This window comes from Oryctolagus cuniculus, chromosome 2, assembly GCF_051225735.1.
Source record: "Oryctolagus cuniculus isolate XC-2025 breed Fujian yellow rabbit chromosome 2, ASM5122573v1, whole genome shotgun sequence".
Lineage (NCBI taxonomy): Eukaryota > Metazoa > Chordata > Mammalia > Lagomorpha > Leporidae > Oryctolagus > Oryctolagus cuniculus.
The window spans coordinates 65,252,628-65,271,735 of record NC_142868.1 but is presented as its reverse complement, the minus strand read 5'-3'; the positions used below and the strand labels follow the sequence as shown (position 1 = coordinate 65,271,735).

At 40.6% G+C, this 19,108-nt stretch overlaps 1 protein-coding gene and 1 pseudogene across 4 annotated transcripts in view; one reads left to right on the top strand and one right to left on the bottom strand.

Annotated features, from left to right (window-relative positions):
* Positions 1 to 19,108, bottom strand: part of WWC2 (WW and C2 domain containing 2) — a 262,176-nt gene that overhangs the window by 133,468 nt on the left and 109,600 nt on the right. For 3 of the 4 annotated variants that reach the window (XM_008250200.5, XM_089325520.1, XM_070068324.2), the window contains exon 2: positions 17,078 to 17,187. The exons of the other annotated variant lie outside the window; for it this stretch is intronic. In XM_008250200.5, the coding sequence (XP_008248422.2) occupies positions 17,078 to 17,187 (110 nt within the window). The remainder of the gene's footprint in view (positions 1 to 17,077; positions 17,188 to 19,108) is intronic. 4 annotated transcript variants of the gene reach the window in all.
* LOC138848673 (small ribosomal subunit protein eS1-like) lies at positions 9,014 to 10,459 on the top strand (annotated as a pseudogene).

Genomic DNA, 19,108 nt, shown 5'->3' with positions numbered 1-19,108 from the left:
TACTGGTTCACTTCCTAAGTGCCCACAATAGCTGTGGTTAGGCAAGGTCAAAACCAAGAGCCTGCGGGCTGGTGCTATGGCATAGCGGGTAAAGCCTGCAGTGCCAGTATCCCATGTGGGCACCAGTTTGAGTCCTGGCTGCTCTACTTCCAATCCAGCTCTCTACTATGGCCTGGGAAAACAGTGGAAGATGGCCCAAGTCCTTAGATCTCTGCATTTGCGTGGGAAGACCCGGAGGAAGCTCTTGGTTCCTGGTCTCAGATCCACTCAGCCCCAGCTGTTGTGGCCAAGTGGGGAGTGAACCAGCAGATGGAAAACCTCTCTCTTTCTCTCTCTCTCTGTTTCTCCTTCTCTCTGTGTGTGGCTCAACTTTCAAATAAATAAATAAATCTTAAAAAAAAAAAAAAAAAAAAAAAAAAAAACACCAAAAGCCCCAAACTTAATCCAGGTATCCTGAGTGGGTGGCAGGGACCTAAGTACTTGAGCTGCTGCCTTCCAGGGTACATATTAGCTAGAACTAAAGTGGAGGCAGGACCTGAGCCAGGTACTGATATGGGATACAGAAATTCTAAGTGGTGTCTGAACCACTGTGTCAAACTCCTGTCCCTTATTAAGTGATTAAAAAAACCAATTTTCATAAAGAATCAAGTTAGAGGACTTACATTCATATGATTTCAAGACTTTTACTGTGATGCTGACTGTGTAATATTAGCATAAAGATATATACGTGTGTATTTATGTGTGCTTGTTTGCGTGTCTATTGACTGAACAGAACAGAAAAAAAAATCGGACAATAGACAACTGATTTTCAACAAAGACAACAATATGTTCCAGCAGAGAAAGAATAATCCATGTAAAAAAAATGGTGTTGGAATGATGGGCTATCTGTTTAGGAAAAAAACTAAATAAGCCTCAATCTTAGCTCACATAATGCTCAAAAATCTATCATGGATCAGAGAAGTAAACCATAAAAGTAAAATCCATAAAAGTTCCCCAAAAAACACAGGAAAAAACTTTGAAACTTTCAGATAGGAAAAATTTCTTAGAACACAAAAAGAATCACTAAATGAAAAAGTTAATTGATTTAAAATAAAATTTTCAGTTATTTAAATTTGCAATAGGAAATGAAAAGATAAGTCACAGAGTAGAAGAAAGGTTTCACAACACAAGACTTGTATACAGAACATACAGGGAATTTCTACAATTCCATAATACAAAGGACAAATAACCAAATAAAAACATGGCCAAAGACTGAAACACACATGCACACAACTAGCAATGAGCGCATTAAGAGACACTCAGCATCAAGGACATAGAAATTCCAACCACGTAAGGACACTATTCCACATTTACTGAAGGGGCTAACATTCAGACTGTAACAGCAGATGCTGTGAAGAATGAGGAGCAATGCTAAGTCTTAAAGGCGAATTATGCACACATTAAAAGGTACAACCACCCTGTAGGAGTATTTGGTCATCTCTTTGAAAGCTGGGCCTATGCTTAAAATATGGCTCAGCAGTTCTACCTCTGGGTTTTACACAAGAAATGATGGCTCCATTTCCACAAAAACATGTTCAAGGTGGCTTCACTCACAGCACGCAAAAACTGGAAATAACTCCATCCATGAAGAATAAACAAATTCAAGAACATCCACATCATCAAATACTACTCAGGAATAAAAATAATCAAATCACTGAAACACAATGACATGAATGGATCTAAAACATTATTCCACAAATGAGTTCATACTATTTGATTTCATTCCTATGTATTTCAAGAAGCAGCAAAACTAATAACTGCAAAGGGAAAGAAAGAATTTCAACTGAGAAGCAGCTTCTTATTTGATTGAGATGGTAGCATATTTAAAATGTATATATTTGGGGACCAGTGTTATGGTTCAGTGGGTTAAGGGGCTGCCTGCTATGCTGGTATCCCATGCTGGAACACTCTGGCTCAAGTCCTGGCTGCTCTGTTTCCAATATAGCTCCCTGATAATGGCTTTGATTGCCTGTGCCTCTGGGGTCTTTTCCAAGAACACTTTGCCTATGCCAATGTCTTGCACAGTTTCCCAATGTCTTCTAATAATTTGATGGTATCGGGTCACAGATTTAATGAGTGGATTTTTGTGTAAGGTGTAAGTAGGGGTCTTGCTTCATATTTCTGCATGCAGAGATGTAGTTTTCCCAGTTCCATTTGTTGAAGAGACTGTCCTTGCTCCAGGGATTGATTTTAGTTCCTTTGCCAAAGATAAGTTGGTTGTAGATGCGTGGGTTTATGTCTGGAGTTTTTATTCTGTTCCATTGGTCTACAAGTCTTGTGCCAGTACCAGGCTGTTTTAATTATAACTTCCCTGTAGTATGACTTGAAATCTGGTATGGTGATGCTTCCAGCTTTGTTTTTGTTGTATAATACTGTTCTAGCCCACTCTCACCATTGGTATTCAATATAGTACTGGAAGTTTTAGCCAGAGCCATTAGGCAAGAAAAAGAAATTAAAGGGATACAAATTGGGAAGGAAAACTCAAACTATCCCTCTTTGCAGATGATATGATTCTTTATTTAGGGGATCCAAAGAACTCTACTAAGAGACTATTGGAACTCATAGAAGAGTTTGGCAAAGTAGCAGGATATAAAATCAATGCACAATCAACAGCCTTTGTATACACAGACAATGCCATGGCTGAGGAAGAAATTCTAAGATCAATCCCATTCACAATAGCTACAAAAACAATCAAATACCTTGGAATAAACTTAACCAAGGACGTTAAAGATCTCTACGATGAAAATTACAAAACCTTAAAGAAAGAAATAGAAGAGGATACCAAAAAATGGAAAAATCTTCCATGCTCATGGATTGGAAGAATCAATATCATCAAAATGTCCATTCTCCCAAAAGCAATTGATGGATTCAATGCAATACCAATCAAAATACCGAAGACATTCTTCTCAGATCTGGAAAAAATGATGCTGAAATTCATATGGAGACACAGGAGACCTCGAATAGCTAAAGCAATCTTGTACAACAAAAACAAAGCCGGAGGCATCACAATACCAGATAGCAGGACATACTAGAGGGCAGTTATAATCAAAACAGCATGGTACTGGTATAGAAACAGATGGATAGACCAATGGAACAGAATAAAAACACCAGAAATCAATCCAAACATCTATAGCCAACTTATATTTGATCAAGGATCTAAAACCAATTCCTGGAGCAAGGACAGTCTATTCAACAAATAGTGCTTGGAAAACTGGATTTCCACATGCAGAAGTATGAAGCAAGACCCCTACCTTACATCTTTCACAAAAATTCACTCAACATGGATTAAAGATCTAAACCTACGACCTGGCACCATCAAATTATTAGAGAATGTCAGAGAAATCCTGCAAGATATAGGCACAGGCAAAGATTTCTTGGAAAAGACTCCAGAGGCACAGGTAGTCAAAGCCAGAATTAACAATTGGGATTACATCAAATTGAGAAGTTTCTGTACTGCAAAAGAAACAGTCAGGAAAGTGAAGAGGCAACCGATAGAATGGAAAAAAAATCTGCAAATTATGCAACTGATAAAGGATTAATAACCAGAATCTACAAAGAGATCAAGAAACTTCACAACAAGAAAACAAGCAACCCACTTAAGAGATGGGCCAAGGATCTAAATAGATATTTTTCAAAAGAGGAAATCCAAATGGCCAATAGACACATAAAAAATGTTTAGGACCAGTAGCCATCAGGGCAATGCAAATCAAAACCACAATGAGGTTTCATCTCACCCTGGTTAAAATGGCTTACATACAGAAATCAACTAACAACAGATACTGGCGAGGATGTGGGACAAAAGGGACACTAACCCACTGTTGGGTTAGCAACTATGGAAGACAGTTTGGAGATTCCTCAGAAACCTGAATATAGCCCTACCACATGACCCAGCCATCCCACTCCTTGGAATTTACCCAAAGGAAATTAAATTGGCAAATGAAAGAGCTGTCTGCACCTCTATGTTTATTGCATCTCAATTCACAATAGCTAAGACATGTAATTAACATTAATTAATTTATGTAATTAATAAAGAAGATTGGATAAAGAAATTATGGGATATGTACTCTATAGAATACTATACAGTAATAAAAAAAGGAAATTCAGTCATTTGCAACAAAATGTAGGAATCTGGAAAACATCATGCTGAGTGAAATAAGCCAGTTCCAAAGGGACAAATATCATATGTTCTCCCTGACTGGTGACAACTAACTGAGCACCTAAAAGGAAACCTGTAGAAGTGAAACAGACACTATGAGAAACAATGACTTGATCAGCCCTTGTCCTGTCAAGGAACAACTTATTATTTTATTCCTTTTAGTATTTTTTTTTTGTTTTACTTAATATCATTGGTTGAACTCTTTAATTAACACACAATTATGCTTAGGTGTTTAAATTTAACTGAAAAGTGATCCCTGTTAAATATAAGAGTGAGAATAAGAGAGGGAGGAGATGTACAGTTCAGCACATGCTCACTCAGACTTACCTCTAATGGTAGAGCTAGATATGTGACAGGGGATTCCAATTCAATCCCATCAAGGTGGCATGTACCAATGCCATCTCACTAGTCAAAGTGATCGGTTTAAGTTCATAATTGATCATAATGATAGGATTAAGTATCAAAGGGATCACATAAACAAGACTGGTGTGGTAGGGAGCTCCTGAGTTCAGTGCTACAAGTTGCACTCGCTTCATTTTTTTTTCTTTCTTTCTTTCTTTTTTTTTTTTTTTAAACTATCTGCCCCTGGACTAGAGCATTAAGTTCCTTCCCTTTTCTGCCATCTTGGAATTTGGCAGTTTCTTATAAAAGTTAAACATACGTACATCTATCCTTAACCACAGTACTAGATTTTTTACACAATCAGAAATGAAAATAAATGTCTACAAGAGGTACTGTAACATCAACAAGATGGCAGGACTGGAAGTCACAGACCTTGTGCTCCCATGTAGACACTGACTTAATAATAGTACAAGGTCTGAAAAACCTTTATGAGAACTCCAGAAGCCAGTTAAAAGGTCTCAGTACCCCCCAGGTAAGTGTACTGCCAAGAACAGTGGGTTGAACAATAAACCATCTCATTTTATCTGCAATCACCCTTACCCAAAAACAGCATAGCCCACCTGATCATGAGAAAATTCCCATCTTGTGGCTTCTCCCTTGGGAGACAAAAAGGAAGAGTAGGAACTATGCCCCAAATCGCAGCTTTTCAGGCAGCATCCTGAGAAACAGTTTCTATCTCCCTTCACTCAAAACACTGACAGGGAATCAGGGGTCTCTGAGAATAAAGCAGACCTCAGCAGTGTTTGCTGCAGCACCAGAGAGCCTGTAGCATTCCAGACACCAGAGGAAACAACCCAGAAACTAGCAGGACTCTAATTGGAAACTACAGGGGAAATCCTGGAGAAGATGCATCCTCAAAATAGATGTGGGAGGCATTCAGAATCTCCGCCCAGACTGACTTTTGCAGGTCTTCTCATGTATAAAATCAGCCATAAACACTGGGAGAAGTCAGTTTTTCAGATACATAAATTCCAATAAAAAATCACAAGACATACAAAGAAATACAAAAACATAGTCCAATCAACAAAATGAGTTTCCAGAAATTGAAACTAAGGAAATAGAGACCTATGCATTATCTGACAAAGAATTCAAAATAATTGACTTAACCAGCTAAAAGAGAATACACACAACTTAGGAGACTTATAAACATAATAAAAGCCATATACAAGGCTTTAATATCATGGAAAATACAGATTAAGAAAAAGCTATGCATGAATTTCAATTTCTTTTGCACTAAAATCAATTCATACTAACTTTCTATGTCTGAACAGGGTCAACTTGAGGCACAAAGATAAGACATCACCTTCAAAGAGCCCCTTCAAAGCAACATGAATTCTGCTAAAATTGAAGTCAAACCAAACATCAACTTTTTGGTGAAGTTTGAGTGGGAAAATGTGGTGTAATCACTGATAGTTTGCAAGAAGGTTAAGGGGACAATGTTTCGAAGAAATAAGCAACTTACAAATGGGTAATTTATTATTAAAAGGAATAAGACAGGGGCCAGTTCTGTGGCACAGTGGATTAAGCTGCTCTCTGTGATGCCAAATCCCATATGAGTGGCAGTTGAGTCCCAGCATAAGATGATGTTGAAGATCAAGGCCACAGTGGCAGACAAAAAAATTTAATCTTTTTTGTGTTCTAACTGAAGAGGAACAACAATTAACAACAGAAACAGTAGCCAATACCACAGACATCTCAACTGGTTCAATTTAAACAATTCTGACCGAAATGTTAAAATGAAGCACTTTCTGCCTGATGGCTACCCAAACTGTTACACACAAATCAGCTACAGACGAGAGCAGAGCCCTTAATGATAATCTTAAACAAGTGGGATGAGAGCCTGAGCATTTTTTTCCAAGAATTGTAACAAGGGATCAAACATGGCTTTACCAGTATGGTCCTGAAGAAAAACCACAACCAAAGCAATGGCTACCAAGAGATGGAAGTGGTCCATTTCACAAAGCAAAAGCATGATGCCAACAGCAAGGGTCATGCAATAGTTTTCTGGAATGTGAAAAGCATTTTGCCTGTTGACTTTCTGGAGAGCCAAAGAATGGTAAATCAGCTCCTTCTGAGTGTTCTGAGAAAGTTAGCCAAAGATGTGGCAGAAAAAAACTCCTAGGAAAGCTTCACTATGGAGTCCTCCACCACAACCATATTCTTGCTCAATTCTCTCATTAAACAAGGGCAATTCTGCAAGAATTTCTACAAGAAATCCTGAGCACCAGTCTTAGAATCCTGATTTGGCTCCTCCTCCTGCCTTCTTTTTGTTTCCAAACCTCACAAAAATCTTCAAAGGTCACCCATTTGTCCTCAGTTAATAATGCAAAAGAAACTGCACTGGTATTGTTAAATTCCCAGGACCCTCAGGTCTTTAGGGGTAGACTAAATGGCTGGTGTCATCACTTACCAAAGTGTCTTGAACCTGATGAAACACAGGTTGAGAAGTGAAGCTTATATTTCTAATTTTTACTTTTTAATTCCATTTTCCATGAACATTTTGATGCCCTCACACAAGAAAAGTCCACTGTGAGCACGCTACCCAGTGATGAAAGACTGAAAGTTTTTTCTCTAAGATCAGCAACAAAGCAAGGAGGCTCACTCTCTCCTCTTCTATTTAACATACTGTTGGGCCAGATCAGTTGGGCAAGAAAAATATATAAAAGGTATCCAAACTGGAAAGGAAGCAGTACAATTATATTTGTTTGCATATATTATCTTAAATACTCCACAAAAATCTGTTAGAATTAAGCATATTTAGGGGCTGATGTTAAGACACAGTGGTTTAAGTGACCACTAGCAACGCCTGTATCCCATACCATATGAGCACGAGTTCAAGTTGAGGCTACTCTATTTCTGATTCTGCTCCCTGCTAATATGCCTGAGAAAACAGCAGAAGATAGCTTAAGTGTATGAGCCACTGCCACTCATGAGGGAGACCTGGATGGAGTTCCGGGTCCTGGTTTTGGCCTGTCCCAGCCTGGTTGTTACAGTAATTTGGGGAGTGAATTAGCAGATGGAAGATCTCTTTCTGTCTCTTCCCCCCCTCTCTCTGTAACTCTGCCTTTCAAATAAATAAATACAATTTTTCTGAAAAAGAATTAAGCATATTTAGCAAACATGCAGGGTTCAAAATCAGCTGTGTTTCTACATACTAACAGTTAATAATCTGAAATGGAATTAAGAAATTATGTCATTTATATAGTAACAAAAAAGAATGAAATACTTGGTTAAAAAAAAAAAAAAAACAACCAAGGAGTCAAAAGACTTATAACCTAAAAAAAAAAAAAAACACAAAACAATGCTGAAAGAAATTAAAGACACAAATACATAAGAAGACTTTACATATCTATGGATTAGAAGACTTGATATTGTTAGATGTCCATACTACTCAAAATGATCTACAGATTGAATATAATACCTATTGCAATGCTAATGGCACTTTTTGCAGAAATAGAAAAAAAAATTCTAAAATTCATGTGGAATCTTAAAGGACCCAGAACAGCCAAAACAATCAAGAAAGAAAAGCCAAACTGAAAGACTCATACTTCCTGATTTCAAAACAGAAAACAAAGCTACAGTAATCAAAACAGTATGTTACTTATGTAAAAAACGGGCATAGAGAACAAGGAATAAAATGAAATCTCATAAAGAAACACACACATATATGGCCAAATTATTTTCAAGAAAAGTAAAAAGCCTACAAAATTGAGAAAGGACAATCTCTTCAACAAATGGCAATGGTAAAACTAAATCCACATACAAAAGAATGAAGTCTGACCATTACCGTACACCATATACAAAAATGAACTCAAAATGGATTTAGAAACCTCAATATAATGCCTGAAGCTATAAAACTTCTAGAGAAAAAAAAAAAAAACAAAACAGAAAAAGCCTCATGACATTGGATTTGGCAATGATTTTTTGGAAAGGACACCAATAACACTGGCAACAAAAGCAGAAATAGACAACTAGGACTACAAAAATAAAAACTAAAAAACAACAGGAACGAAAACAGCAGTCTACAGATTGGAGAAAATATTTGTTAACTACACAACTGATAATATACAGAATATATAGACTTCCTAGCACTCAACAATAAAAGATAACCTGATTTTTAAAATCAGGAAAGGAGCTGACTTTATTTCTCCCAAAGAAACTATACAAATGGCCAACAAGCATATATGAAGATGTTCAACATAACTAAGTATCAGGCAAATGCAAATCAAAACTACACTGAGAAATGCCCTCACCACCTTTGAGATACTCACTCTCAAAACACCAGAAACTAGTCCACGTGGTTCTCTGAGCACTACCATGAGTCCAGCTAGCAAGAACAAGTGCCTTACAAAGAGTGGTAAAAAGGGAGCCAAGAAGGAAGTGGTTGATCCCTTTTTTAAGAAAGATTGGTATGATGTGAAAGCACCTGCTATGTTTAATGTAAGAAATATTGGAAAAACATTAGTCACAAGGATTTGAGGAACCAAAATTCTATCTGATGGCCTTGAGGGCCATGTGTTTGAACTGAGTCTTTATGATGATGAGTCTTCTTCATCTGCAGAATGTTGAACCTGAATTTAGAAAATCCAAGCTAATAACTGAGTATGTTCCATGCAAAAACTGCCTGACTAGCTTCCATGGCACAGATCTTACCCATGACAAAATGTATTCTGTGGTCAAAAAATGGCAGGCCGTGATTGAAGCTCTTTTATTTTGGATATTTTATTTAATAAATATAAATTTTGAAAGTACAACTTTTGGATTATAGCGGTTTCCCCCCATAAGCACCCTCCCACCCGCAAACCATCCCATCTCCTACTCCCTCTCCCATCCCTTTCTTCATCAAGATTCATTCTTAATTATCTTTATATACAGAAGATCAACTTAGTATATACTAAGTAAAGATTTCAACAGTGTGCCCACACAGACACACAAAGTGTAAAGTACTGTTTGAACGCTAGTTTTACCGTTAATTCACAGAGTACAACACATTAAGGACATTTTGATGTCAAGATGAACTACTGTCATTTGCTTTTGTCTGTTTTGTGTTGATTTTTACTAAAAAATGCAACAACCAGATATGGAAGATTCCTTATGCTCAGCACCAACAGGTCTGCCAAATCTGGAAGATGATGGAAATCAGGATGCAATAGGTGTAAACAAATTAAAAGAAGTGGTCAATACATCTATTCCAGACAGTATTAAAGAAGACACAAAACAGGCTTGCCCATCTATTTATCCTCTCCATCATGTCTCTGTTAGAAAAGCAAAAATGTTAAAGAAACCCAAGTTTGAATCGGGAAAGCTGATGGAGCTTCAGGTGAAGGTGGTAGTTCTGCAGAAGCCACTGGGGATGAGACAGGTGCTGAAGCTGAACAAGCTGACGGATATGAACCAGCAGTCCAAGAACCCATTCAAAATTCAGCTTTTAATTCTGACAAACAGGAAGGGAGGGGAGAAAGAGGGAGGGAGGAGGGGGGAGGAATGGGAAGAGGGGGAAAGGAGGGAGGAGAGAGGAGGGAGGAGGGAGGAAGGAGGGGGGCGGGGAAGGAAGGGAAGGGAAGGGAAGGGAAGAAAGGAGGGAAGGAGGGAAGGAGAAGAGGAGGGGAGGGGAGGAGAGGAACAGTGTTTGCAAGGATGTGGAGTAACTGGTACCCTCATGCACTGTTGGCAGGGATGCAAAGTGGTCTAACTACTGTGGAAGACAGTAGGAAATTCATCAACTAAAAACAGAACTGGAACAGATGTTTGGCCTACTGGTTAAGATGTCCACATTAGTCCCTGAGTTCCACTCCAGGGCCTAGCTCCTGACTCCAGCTTCCTGCTAATACAGACTCTAGGAGGCAGCAGTGGTTCAAGTAATTGGTTTTCTACCACCCACACAGGAGACCTGAATTGTGTCCAGGCTCCAGATTTTGGCTCCAATCCAGTCACAGCCATTACAGGCATGGGGGAGAGAACCAGCAGATGGGTAGTTTCTCTCACTCTCTGCTTCTCAAATTAAAAACAAGGAAAAAAAAAAAAGCTACAATCCAGCCATCTTATTTCTAGATATTGATCCAAAAGAACTGAAAACAGGATCTCAAAGAGGTATTTGGGGCCGGCGCCGCGGCTCACTAGGCTAATCCTCCACCTTGCGGCACCGGCACACCGGGTTCTAGTCCCGGTCGGGGCGCCGGATTCTGTCCCGGTTGCCCCTCTTCCAGGCCAGCTCTCTGCTGTGGCCCGGGAGTGCAGTGGAGGATGGCCCAAGTGCTTGGGCCCTGCACCCCATGGGCTCCTGCCATCGGATCAGCGCGGTGCGCCGGCCGCGGCGGCCATTGGAGGGTGAACCACCGGCAAAGGAAGACCTTTCTCTCTGTCTCTCTCTCTCACTGTCCACTCTGCCTGTCAAAAATAAAAATAATAATAATAAAAAAAAGAGGTATTTGGCCACTGCACTATTCACAATAGCCAAGAAGTGACAGCAAAACTATAAAAGAAAATGCAGTATACACTACAATAGTATAGCACTGAGCCTTAAAGGAAATACAGAAATTGTGTCCTATGCTACAAAGTGGATGAATTCTTGAGAACATCATGCTAAAATGAACAGCATTATACAAGCATTTATTTCAAAAAATTGAAGAAGTATCTAAGCCAACTCTAAGAATCACGGGTGGCAAGGCATGATGCATAGGGAAAAGGGAGCTTTTGTCCTATGGCTGTGGAGTTTCAGTTTTCCAAGCTGAATAAGCTCTGGTATGGGTAAGCATATGAGTAGCTAACACCAATGTACTGTTCCTTTAAATATGGTTAAGAGAGTAAATTTTAAACTTTTTAACCACAATTTTTTAAAAAAGGCTTGTTCAAGAATTTTCATAACAATCTTTTTTACAAGTCATCAATGGGAAACAACTTGAATTGCAGGAAAGTTTTTTTTTTTTTTTTTAAGATTTATTTTATTTATTTGAGAGTCAGAACCACAAAGAAGAGGCAGAGAGAGAGAGAGAGAGAGAGGTCCTCCATCTGCTGGCTCAATCCCCAGTTGGCCACAATGGCCAGAGCTGTGGATCCAAAGCCAGGAGCCAGGAGCCTTCTTCAGGTCTTCCCACATGGAAGCAGGGGCCCAAGGTCTTGGGCTAACCTCCACTGCCTTCTCAGGCCACAGTGGAACAGCCAGGACTGGCCACATGGGATGCTGGCACCACAGGCAGCGGCTCCACCCGCTACGCCACAGCACCACCTGCGCAGAAAAGATTTTTTAAAAAGTATTTTGCTCACATAGTGGGATACTACTTAGCAATAAAGTAGAATATAATTTCAATACATGCACCCACAAAGACAAATATCAAGACATTGCTGTGAAGTAGTTAGGGAGCAAATAATATGGCCATTATTACATTGTTGTGAAGTGCTAAGTTTGTTGCTTCTCTTAAAATTGGATTGGTAATGTTTTTTTTTTTAAAGACTGTTTTTTTATTTATTTGAAATATAGAGTTACAGAGAGACGTAGAAACAGAGAGAGAGGTCTTCCATCTGCTGGTTCACTCCCCAAATGGCTACAATGGCCGGAGCTGAGCAGATCTGAAGTCAGGAGCCAGGAGCTTCTTCTGGGCCTTCCATGTGGGTGCAGGGGCACAAGGACTTGGGCCATCTTGTACTGCTTTCCCAGGCCATAGCAGAGAGCTGGATCAGAAGAGGAGCAGCAGGACTAGAACTGGTGCCCATATGGGATGCCAGCACTTCAGGATGGGGATTTAACCCGCTGTGCCACAGCGCCAGCCCCATAGATTTTAATTTTTTATTTTCAGGTATTGTTTTATGTGTTCTGGATATGAGGTCTTTGTCAAATATACTTACTACAAACATTCTCTCATACTGTTGTATGTATCAGTATTGTATTATTTAAAAACACATTGAGTGAAAGCATCTAGTCCACAAATTGAATGTGGTACTTTTATATGAAATTCCAAAACAGGCAAAACTAAGCTATGGTCCAGAAACCTAAATAATGCTTGCAGTGGTGGCATGGGGTTGACTGGAAAGAGGCAAAAATGGAACTTCCCAGGATAATGGAAACACTTTGCATCTTAGTTAGGAAGGCCAATGCAAGGATTATTCTTCTAGTAAAATTCACTGAGATACTTAAAATCTGTGCATTGTTTGTGTACATAAATGAAATCTTATTTAGTAAAAGAAGGAAAGAAAACTATGGTCAACTTTGACCCTACCAATAGGTGAATTACTGGTTGTTATAGTAATAATATCAAAACCCTAAAAAGAGTACCTCATAATTATATTCCAGTTAGTTACAAACATCTCACATTAACATCTATACCCCATACCACACACACTCTAGCATAAAAAGAAAATTCTAGCAAAAAAACACTTAATGCCTAAAATAGTTAAGGTCAAACATTTTACTTCTAAATATTTAATACTGTTTCACAAAAAAAAGTACTAAACAGTGCAACATTCCTCACTTCATTTTTTATCAACAGAGAAAATAATGCTGAAACTGTACAATATCAAAACACAACATATGTGTGGACCAGCTGTTAGGAGAAGATAATACCATTTGCTCCCTAACTACTTCACAGCAATGTCTTCAAGATTAATGAGATAATGGACCAAAGTCCTTTTTAGTGGGTAAACTACTTACTGCGGGTAATTTGGGTACTTTAGGGCACAGTAAATCCATCAGGCCAGCAGTATGCAATTACTACACTAAAGCAAACGGGCAAACTTAAAAATTTATATTCTGATAATAAAGTTTTTAAATATTCTGAACGGTGTTTTCTGAAGCATAAATTTATACTTGAAACACACTTTAATTCCTTTATTAAAAAAACCAGAAGGCGTCTAACTTGTGAGTCAATGGTAAAGTTCCTCTTTCCTTTAACATTTATGAGTTTATCATTATACTAGGCACCCAAGGATAAAGAAAGAAAAGATGCAGTCACTGTCCTCAAGAAGCTCGGAATTTAGAGAGGAAAACACACAAATAAATATCTAAAATGTGATATGATGCTTTCTAAAAATCCTTACATAGCTGGCACTACAGAAATATCTGGAGCAGGCACATAATCCAGCACAGGGGTAGGGACCTGTGTGACAGAGAAGTGGACCTCAGGGATAGGGCCCTGAGAAGCTGAACGACTCCAGCTGGCAGTTGGTCCAAATACAGGATCGAGGGACTGGGCAGAGAGTCCCTGGGGCTGGACCAACAGATGCAGAGAAAGGTAGAAAGCCAAGGAGGCACAGGGCACTGCGCAACACCAGCAGCACCAGGGCAGGGCAGGAGACGCAAATGGAGAGGCCGGGGGCAGACTGGAAAGAGCCTTACATACAGTAAGGAGTCAAACACATGCATCTGGGAGTCTGTAAGACTCAAGACAGACACTGAAATAGTCACCCAGGGAGGTGCCCAGGGCACAGACAGCAGAAGACTGTTAGAGAAATCCTGACGGTCAGGACAGGGAGAAAAGACAGGCAAGAGACTCGGGCAGGAGCAGCAGCTGTGAGATGATGGCAAACAGAGGAAGTGAAGCCCACAAAGACCCTAGTTTCCTTGTCTGGCTGTGAAGGGAAGAGAGGACCGCAGCAGGCAGGGTGGAAGAATGGTGGGGGAAGGGGAGTTCATTGCTGTTGGCTCAGTGTTTCTTTTTTTTCTTAAAGATTTTATTTATTCAAAGGCAGCCTTACATTGACTGGGAAAGAGATAGAGAGACAGAGAAATCTTCGATCCCTTGGTTCACTCCCAAAATGGTTGCAATGCCCAGGGCTGTGCTAGACCAAAGCCAGCAGCTTGGAACTTCTTCCAGGTTTCTCAAATGGGTGCAGGGGCCCAAGTACTTTGGTCATCTTTCACTGCTTTCCCGGGCACATTAGCAGGAAGCTGGATCAGAAGCAGAGCAATCAGGACTCAAACCGGTGCCCACGTGGGATGCCAGGAGTGCAGGCAGCGGCTTTACTTGCTATGCCGCAACACTGGCCCCTAATTTTTTTTTGTAATTTTCATTTAATTTTGTTTTGAGAGTTTTTATTACTTATATATTAAGACTAGAAATGCTGGGAAAGATTTTTAAAAACCAGGAATTCATTGGTAAAGATACCAAATGGCAGAGAAGGAAGGGATAAAAAAGTTATTAAGAGGTAATGAGGCCTGGGACACCTCTTCCACTGAGAAAGAAGAGAAGGCACAAGGGTGTTGAGACAGCAGAGAGTGTATAGGCAGCGGGAAGGGAGCAGAGGGAATGCAGGTTCTCATATTGGTTCCATGAGAGCTTATTTCTAAAGAACCAGGATAGCTAAGGTGGCTTCTGGTTTCCCAAATATTGCTTTAAAGAAAGAGAGTATACTTTTATCCACCTAGACTAAGCATAAAAGTGAAATCCAAATACTCATACATTTCAAACATCTCACTGAATGGTTTATCTGCAATAACATAAGGATGGGTCACAACTCTTTAAAATTAAAAGCAATTTAATTTTATTAAAATTAGAATCCTCTACTCTACAGATTACAATAATCACTCAGAAGCAGTGAAACTAGTATATAACAACACAGCATGAAAAAAAGGTCTATTAGAAAACACAAAATTAAACAGAATTATGAATTCTCGAGATTTTCAAGGAGAGAAAATCTCTCTACAAAAAAGTCACATTTCTTCCAATCACATAACAGAGGCTAAGGTCACAGTTGTAAGAACTGTTATTTTTATTTATACTGAACCAACGTATGCATGAAAGCTGGTTCCCAAATTGTGCACAACACAGACTACCAACTGTGTGTATTCACTGAAAAATTGACTTCAAACCCCAATGTGCTTGCTATTTTCAACCCCTCCATCTCATCTACCTGTAAGAAATCACTGCTTTTAGTATATTCTGTGTTGGCCTCTCAAAAAACCATGACATACCTACACAAGGGCAGCCCCAAGCCACTACTAATGAATGAATACCAAATAAAACACTTTTGCCATAGTGATATTATCCCTAAAGAAATTTAAGAGTGCTAAGCAAAGGTTTTTGAAGGTTTATTTATTTATTTATTTGAAATGCAGAGCAACAGAGAGAGACCGGGGGTGGGGGGGATTGTGGTATGGAGTGAGAAAGAGAAATTGGTCTCCTACCCTCTGATTCATTCCCCAAATGGATGCCAACAGCCAGGACTGGGCCAAAAACTCTATCAGGGTCTCCTACATGGATGGCAGGCACCCAAGTACTTGGACCATCATCCACTGCCTTCCCAGGTGTGTTAGCAGGAAGCTGGATCAAAAGCAGAGCAGCCAGGACTAGAAGCAACACTCCAATATGGGATGCCAGTGTCACAGAGAGCTGATGAACTCACTGTGCTAGCTCCTAAAAAATTTTTTTAAGATTTTTTTTTGACAGGTAGAGTTACAGACAGTGAAAGGGAGAGACAGAGAGAAAGGTCTTCCTTCCGTTGGTTCACCCCCCCTCCCCCAAATGGCCACTATGGCTGGAGCTATGCCAATCCAAAACCAGGAGCCAGGTGCTTCTTCCTGGTCTCCGACGCGGGTGCAGGTGCCCAAGCACTTAGGCCATTCTCCACTGCCTTCCCGGCCATAGCAGAGAGCTGGACTAGAACCCGGCGCCCATATGGGATGCCAGCACCACAAGGCGGAGGATTTATCAAGTGAGCCACAGCGCCAGCCCTCCTAAAACTTTTAATGTAAGAATGGTTCTTAAAAAAAATAAGGTAACTGGGGACAAATTCATAATGTATTCTCTAAAATCTATTAAAATTTTTAAATAAAATAAGCAATATAAATAGCAATGATATTGGCTACCACTGAGTAAATGTTTAAGGGAGTGGACAGAGAGCTAAATATTCATGTTAACACACACACACGAACAGGATTTATCTAGCATGTGTGTCCAGTTGTTCACGGCTATGGCAATCCTCTGTCTGAGCTCTATCACGTAAGGGATTTGACAGATTAAAAAGCTGTTCAAATGAAAGGTTTTTCTCCAAACCACAGAGAACTCAGGAAACAGAAGGAAGAAAAGGGTCCAGGTCTTTTCCACACTCTGCTGTCTTCCATGGCTGCTGAAGGGTTCCCATCCCTACTGCACCCCACCAAACCCACAGAGAGCCATACAGGGGCAATCCCAACTCCCTCCACAGAAAGGACAAGGAGAGGAGAAACCCTGTCCGAAGGGCTGCCCAGCAGCTCCTGATCTCCACAGGCCACCGACCCACTCTGTAGATAACTCATCCCCACTAGGCACACAAGAGGACGGACAGGTGGGCAGGTGGACAGGCAGACTGCTCTTTCCTCTCTGCCTTCGTAAGAGCAATTCAATTGAACACATAGGCCTCAGATATCTAAATGGGGTTTTCTGTCACCAAGAAAGTGGGGTTTTAAAATTAGGAAGTCCACTTTGTGAAATGCTCAGCCTTTTGTATGTCTGTAGAGTTTTGAGGATTACTTCTCTGCTCTGTTTGCTTTCACCAAGAGAGAAAACTTACTGTTGATGTGATCGATGTAGTAGACACCAATCTGAGGGTCAAGCCCCGCTTCCCATCCCCACGGCAGCTCATCCCCAACACAATCAGCAAATGACAAGGGCTTCGTTAACCTACAACAAACCAGAAGAAACACACCGTCAAACCACACAGGTCAAACATCAGCACCCTAACCACAAGTTAGGTATCCGGGTTTTATTTCCTCTATTTCTTGATGGTTTCCAGGGTTTACACCACTACATTTGAAACCTTAAAACAAGGACAGGATATATGTGAATATTCATAAAAGTAGAATAAGTCATAACACGCTCTTGCGAATTCACAGCCTAAGACTGGGAGACAGACCTCTACATAAGATAATCATCTTCATCAGGGGAAACTCCTAGCTGACAGCAAGGCCTGTGCTCTGGCTCCAGCTCTGTGGCAACACGGCTCTCCCATGGAAAAGGAAAATCCAGAAAACCCATCCCGCAATTCCAAGGCTGGCATCACGGAAACACCGCCAGCGCCTCTGAGACGGGAATACGCACCAGGCTGCACTCACTTCCAGTCTGGATGCCCTTTTAGGAAAGCAACTGAACATTGACTGTGGGGTCTCCTTGAGGCAAAGGCCTAACGTCTTATTTTAGAAGTATCTTGTACACTGAGTTACTCAGAATTTGTAATGGAACCAAACACACAAAGTACTCATATACAAATAGGACCTCACCTTTTTAGACACATTCTCTAGGACTGTTTTCTCTTTAATACTAATGGAGAGGGACTGGCACTGTGATGGCAGGTAGAACAGCTGCCTATGGCACTAGTATCCTATATGGGCACCATTTCGGGTCCTGGCTGCTCCACTTCCAATCCAGCTCCCCGCTAATGTGCCTAGGAAAGCAGTGGAAGAGGGTCCAAGCGCTTGGGCCCCCTATACTCCATGAGACACCTGGAAGCAGCTCCTGGCTTTGTGGGGTGAACCAATGGATGGAAGATCTCTTCTTCTCTCCCTCTGTCTCTCTGTAACTCCGTCTTTCAAGTGAATAAATAAATCTTAAAAAGCAAAACAAAACAAGTGGAGAAAAAAAACATAGTTTCCTGAGCAGAGTACAGGTTTTAGACTTAATTACAGATTGTTTTCTTTTCCTTTGCTTCCTTCATTTTTGCTTTTGAGATTTTCCATGGCCAAGATACTACAGACTAGTGCGTGCCTTTTGGCAGGGTAGCCACCATCAGTCCACATCACCTTCTAATTTAGCACAGCACCATGTGCAGGGTTCTTACAAAGGACACCTCCTGGGACCCCTTTACACCCATGCTAATGAACACCAAAGATGTCACAGCTCCTCTGAAATTCAGGTCCTTGACAGAATCACATCCTTCAGCGGAACAACAAAGTGTGCCATCAATCCTTCAGAATGCTGGGAGAATGACATGAAAAGGAAGGAAATCCTTTATTCCCAGGGCTAGCCTGCAACGGCCCTCCAAGGATGCAGAACACCGAAGGAAAGGAAGGGTCTCCTTTGCTCTCAACCTTCCTATAGCACGAAGTCTCGTCGTGGAGATGGCTCCAAACAGGGGCTTTGGAAACCAGCCAGGCTGACAGCAGCAGTAATGAAAGCAACCAGCTCTGCCACTGACTCGCTGAGAGACCAGCGCTTGGCACCCCTCTCTCCATTTCCTCCTCTGTTAAATAGTGATCACACCCCCCCCCCCAACAAACACACACACACACACACACACACACACACACACACATTCTTTCCCTGCAATTCAACCACCTCCTGAGATTACTGTGAGGATAAAAAGGAATCAGCTTGGACGAGTGTCTAGCACATGGTGAGTACATGATTATTACCACAAGCATGACTTTCGAATTCTCTCACTTACTCTTTGCAGAAGCCATGTCAGGCAGCACCGCACAGAATAGCAGTTCTCAAAGTATAACCCATGACTGCAACATCTGGGAACTCATAAGAAATTCAAATTCTTGGACCAGACCTAGAAAACTAGAAACTCTGAGGTTCAGCAAAATATGCTCTCCAGGGAATT